The 5,860-nt window shown below is 47.6% G+C and overlaps 1 protein-coding gene across 1 annotated transcript; it reads right to left on the reverse strand.

Annotated features, from left to right (window-relative positions):
- Positions 1 to 407: 407 nt before the first annotated feature.
- On the reverse strand, positions 408 to 4,745 carry HTR1B (5-hydroxytryptamine receptor 1B). The gene is made up of 2 exons (XM_077811624.1): positions 3,393 to 4,745; positions 408 to 1,485 (listed from the first exon to the last, which is right to left on the reverse strand). The coding sequence occupies exon 1, from the start codon at positions 4,606 to 4,608 to the stop codon at positions 3,454 to 3,456; it is 1,155 nt and encodes a 384-aa protein (XP_077667750.1). The 5' UTR covers positions 4,609 to 4,745; the 3' UTR covers positions 408 to 1,485; positions 3,393 to 3,453.
- Between the last annotated feature and the right edge of the window lie 1,115 nt (positions 4,746 to 5,860).

Below are 5,860 nucleotides of genomic sequence, written 5' to 3' on the forward strand. Positions count from 1 at the left end.
CCTACAAACAAAGTCTAGTCTAGCATAATTCTTTTTTCAATAGGAGCATTAATTACTGTGTCACTTGGGTGACTAAGCAGGTTTTGTTTATTCTTATTGCGATAAGCTGTGCTTTTATTAAGCATGTAATTTATATTACTGAAATTTATCTGTGATGGTACAGAAAATAAACATAGAAGTTATACCTAAGGACAGTGGAAGGCTCAAGAGTGAAGCACTCTATTAAAAACCTGATAGCTGATTGCAGCTTACAATTTTAGCCCTCATCAATCACTGTCTTGAATGATAGATACATCAAATGATCTTTACCTATAAGGACAGTATTGAGAAAGCCAAGTGAACCAATAAATATTCTTGTTAGTAACACAATTACTACTAAATACTCTTGAGAACACAGTGAAGCTTTTTATTGTTTGTATTTCATTTTCAGTTACACATAGGAGGAACACTCAATGCATTTGTATCACAGCAGGTGACCACAGTCTGAAACTAATTTTGACTGCTGGACTTAAGTAGACTTGTCTTAAGATCTTAGCTGAATAAAGAAAAAAAATGAAAGTTATTTCACTGATGTCTGACATCAGTTTATCCAGGATTATGGGTATTTATTTTGCAGGTGCTGTGGCTCTTTTAACAAAGCAAACTGCTTCATCTCCCTACAGAGTAGAATAATCAATATTAAGTATTTTAGATGGTCTAAATTCTCCAGTGTTTGATGCAGTAAGGGTGTGCAACGGACACAAAAATAGAAAAAACTTCAGTTACAACATCAAATAGTACTTAGTCCCAGTTGTTTAAAGGTAAAGCACAGAACTTTTTGTTTTCCCTTAATGTTTGAGTCGAACTCTTTAACTTATGAAGGAAACTATAATACAAGAGATAGCAATTGTTAAAGGATAAACCGAGGACACAGCCATGTGTGATGCAGTTGAATACATCTAGGACTCTTATTACTACAGTATTTGTATTTACTATTGTTTCAAATACAAATATAACATTTTGCACACTCCTGCTTCACACACATGTTCTGCCCAAGGAGTCATTTACACAGTTTATGTTCCTATTTTTAAATGCTGCAGTTTTCCTCCAGTCCCTTTTTAAAGTAAAGTTAACAACTCTTTCCACTGAAAGAAAGAAATTACAGGTACACATAAGTACAACTATGCTCATACAGACACAAACAACTATTATGCACACCCCTACAACTTGCAAGAGAAAAGTTAAAGGCAAGCCTGCAAAATAAATAGACGTTTTACTCTCAAATTTTGTTTCCAACCCCGATCAGTTCTAAATCTTGATTTGCAGTTGCTCTCTTTTTGTAAGAGATGTGTTTTTTGGAAAAGCATCTTTGCAAGAGTCATTACATTGAAATGCAGGGCAGAACAATTTGGTGGCAGTATGTATTGATGTTATTGCAGCATCATGAATCTGACAACTGGGGCGGGAGGGGTTCAAGCAGTGTGTCTTTACAATAGCAACTTGATTCTGCAGACAAAAAAAAAAAATTCATAGAATTATTAAAGTGTCACAACAAAGACAGTAAGTATTCTGCATAAAATGGCACTGAAAAGTATATATATGACATCATATTATGCTAAATGCACATTTGTTCAACATGTGAAGTAAACAGAATCCTTTAGGACACTTAATTTAGTGGGACTGTGTCTAGAATGTTAATGTTTATATTAAAATCATCTTACTTCAAATGATCTTGATCCTGCAACCCTTATTCAGGCAAAACTGTCTTTGAAGCCAGAGGGAATTGTGGGTGTACAAAGGCAGCATGGGACCCATAGTGTGCTGAAGTTAAGGTCACTCCTAAAACAGGGCCAGATCCAAACTAGTTGAAATAGATAGAAAAATTCATATTGAACGTTGGAGTTTTGGATCAAGCTCCAACTGCACAGTGAAATCTTCTGATCTTTCTGTCTAGAGAAAGAACTACTTATCAGTCTCCTGAGAGGTGCAAATGAGAAGGCTGGGCGGGCACTTACACAGTTCAGTATGAACTATCGATCTGGAAGCAACATTCATTCCTCCCAGTGAATATTACATTAACTCTGGCACTTAGTTTTATCTAAATATTGCCCCCAAAACTCCCAAATTCTTTGAGCAAAAACCAGAAGCACTGAAACTGGCTACCTTTGCCATTTCTATTTGTTCTAAGGCAGATGGCCCATGTATTTCATGTAATCCTCACGAGGAGATGAGTAATCAAGAGACCGGAGCTACATCGGGGTTCTTACTATATTGCGTTACAAATACTACTGGAGAGGGAGCAGGTCTCTGAAGGTGCATAATGGTGCATGAGAAGGGGATTAGAAGTGAAAGGAATGTTATTGCGAATGAGTGCAAAGAGAAAATACTTCGCATTTTAGAAGTCCTGCACGGAGAAGAGACGCCAAGGCTCTCTTAATTCGACCCCAGTGTCACTGTAATCAGATTAGCTTCCGTTTGACCAGTCTACTGTTCTGAATTAATTTCTGCTTTTTTTCCTCCCTAGACAGATTGGCAGAATTGGATTAGAGAGCAAAGGCATCTTTAAAAGATAGGGTTGTTTAACATTAATTGGGCTAAATGATTGTATTAATATGTGGAAATAACAGCAAACTGGTGTGAGTCACTCCTTATGGGCTTCCTTTGGCTGCGAGTTTAAATATGTAAAATGTCAGAAGAGTGTAGCGGCAATAAAATGAAAGCAGCTTGCAGGCTTTGGCACGAGCGCACGTACAATTTAGTTTGATTTGTTAAACGTGATTTGACAATAGCTAAACAGAAATAAGTCACACAGCTGCGGGAAAACAAACACAACGGGGTTGCTATTTTCATACTCAATAACCCCTCCCTGCCCCCAGTTTCAAGTATAAGGTGGTTAGCCTCAACCCATCATTGCCAATTCTTCCAGGTGTCTGCTCTGTCCGCTTACAAACTAAGGTTTGGAACCTTATAAAGTCCACGTGGCTCATTCCGTCATGTTTTAAATTAAAGAAACAAAGAGCAAGATAGCTGTAGCGAGACATTGCCAAAGGACTTGCAGAGACAGCTGATACACAAAGTTCTCCTAGGGCATGCTGGGCGATAAACTTCTAGTTCAAGTACTGCCAAGCTGTAGATCTGTCCAAAGGAGGTGTCCAAAAGCTCTCCAACTCCTAACATAGTGCTCTATGGGCTCTAGAGAGCATAATCCAGGAGAGACAACAGTGATTTTTTTTAGAGCTATTGCTACTTAGCGGGATCAGAAGCAGCAGTGTCATTACCAGGGCTAGAGGAGAAACTTTTACAGATTCGCCCCTCTGAAGGGAAGCAAAGCCCTGCTTGCCTGATTGAACTTCGCTCTCCCATTAGAGCAGCCTTTTAGAGAAATGACAACATTGTAACAATAATCAACCTACCTGTAGAATCAGACACAAAAGTGTATTCAAGCAGCCCGGGAGAACACAATGCATTCAACATTCAGCTTGTGCATCTAAAACGCATCAATTTATGAAAAGCTTGTTTGAAGTCTTCATTGGACATTGTATAGATTATGGGATTGATTAAAGAGTTGAGATATCCTAGCCAGGTGAAAAAGTCAAAGATGGCCATGTGGAACCAGCAAGCGTCCTTGCAAATAGGCAACACCAAGGTGATGATGAAGAAGGGCAACCAACAGACAATGAAGGCTCCTAAAATAATCCCTAAAGTCTTGGTAGCTTTCCGCTCCCTAGCAGCCGTGAGCTTCTTTTTCTCCAGAAGGGCATCCGAGATCTTCACCTTGACCTGATTCATATATACAGGAGATCCGATTGGACTGGAAGCCTCTGGAGCCTTCGAGTTTATGGAGGTGACAGATGACGATGATCCGGGGGAGTCGGTTATTAAATGAGCCCTTGTTAATCTTTTGCCTGTTTTCGTTGGCGACTGTTTCAAAATCCGAGATCTGGCTTCCACATAGATCCTTCCATAGAGGGCTATCAGCAGCAAGGTGGGGAAGTAGAAGGCTCCCACTGTGGAGTAAACGGTGTACAGTATGTGGTCTGTGTTCACCACACAGTCAGAAACTTCTTCCGCTTTCGCTTGACGCCAAAACAAAGGCGGCATGGAGATGGAGATAGAGAAGACCCAGACCAAAGCGATCATGCCCGCTGCCCTCTTGGGAGTCCTTTTCGTAGAATATTCAACTGCATCGGTGATCGCCCAGTATCTGTCCAGGGCGATGACACACAAGTGGAGGATGGAGGCTGTGCAACAAGTAATATCCGAAGATAGCCAGACATCGCAGACGATCTGGCCCAAAGTCCATTTCCCGGTCACAGTATACATGGTGCTAATGGGCATGACAAGGATAGACACAAGAAGGTCCGTGACAGCCAGGGAGGCTATGAGATAGTTGGCCGGAGTGTGCAATTTCCTCGTCTGGTAGACGGTTGCAATTACAAATGCATTAGAGAGCATGGTGGCGAGAGTGATAAGAGCCAAGATAATGGTGAGGACTATCTTCCAGGAGAGCGGAGTGGCATCTTGGTAGATCCCTTCCGCTGCACTGCAATTGCGGTCGTGGTACGAGTCATTGGTCTGAAGCACCTTCAGGTTGTCGGGTGCTGGCTGGCAGGGAGCCGCTTGCTCCATCACTTTCTCAGCCGAAGCGTCAGCCGGCAAACTGACGGGCGTTGAGTTAGCAGCCCGAGGCGGCAAATGGCAGGGCAGCTCCCCCCGCCAGGAAACCGATCGCCTGCGGAGCGGGCTGCACCTCTTCCAACTCCGCCGGCCCCGGCACGGACTGCGGAGAGGCGACGCTCCCCATCCCCGCCCGAGCCGGGCAATCCAATGGGGAGCCTTCTCGCTTCTCCTGCGCCCCGGCGGGTCCCTGCCCAGTGGCGCCAGCGAAACCCGGGCACCGCGCGAGCCGGTGCATTAGCACACGGGGCTGCAGCCAGCCTGAAACCGCCCCGCGCTTTGGCGGGGTTCAGAGCGGCTCTGCCTGCGGGGCTGGGGCCGCCACGCTCCCCGGGCAGCCCGCAGCCTCCGGGCGGGAACAGCGGGACGCCTCGGGTACTGGGCCGGGCGGAGGTTCCCCTGCCTATGGCCGCCCGGGCTGGCGGGGGACGCGGCGGGAGCCCTGCGCGCCTCGCTGGTGCCCCGCGGGAGCTCTGCCCCGCCACCGCCGCCCACTTCAGCAAGTTGCTGCGAGGGGCGGCGGGCGGCAAAGGCGGCGCCCCTGTGGCCGCCGAGCGCTCGGGGGCCGGCAGGGGCTGGGCTCCGGCAGGCAGCAGCGCGGCCGGGAGTGAGAGGCGCGCGGCCTCCGCCCCTTATATACAGCCCGGCTCGGAGCCGCCGGAGCAGCGCAACTCGTGCGGTGCCGAGTGCGGGTTCCCGGCGGCTCACCACCCGCCCCCCCTGCCCGGGGAAGTTCCCTCCGGGTCCTAGCGCCCGCGGCAGCCCTTTCCTCTGCCCCCCTCCCGGCAGTGCATTGCTCCTCTCCCACCGGAGCCCGGCGCATCCCTCCACTCCGGCTGCCCGCCCCGAAGCTGTGAGCGCAGGAGAGAGCGGGCCGAGGAACCGGGTCTGGCCAAGCCCCAAGCCGCGTTTCGGTCCGGCGGATCTCTCGCCTGGTCCCCCCTGCCCCCTACCTGCCGCTCCTGGGCGGGAACCCTGAGCCCTGGGGTTTGCCCGAGGGGGCTTTTCTGCGCTGGAAACAAGCTGCAAGCGAGGGGCCAGGGAGCCTGCAAAGCTGGGGACCTTAGACCGAGACCCCGGGCTGCAGCGATCCCTGATAGGGGCGGGGATGGCTGGTGCTTTTGGGAGGGATCCTGTCTTTTGGTAACGTCTGTTATCTCTTATCCGCCCCCTGATTTTAACCCAGGCTGTGCATGCTGGGGCG

Source organism: Eretmochelys imbricata, chromosome 3, assembly GCF_965152235.1.
Source record: "Eretmochelys imbricata isolate rEreImb1 chromosome 3, rEreImb1.hap1, whole genome shotgun sequence".
NCBI lineage: Eukaryota > Metazoa > Chordata > Testudines > Cheloniidae > Eretmochelys > Eretmochelys imbricata.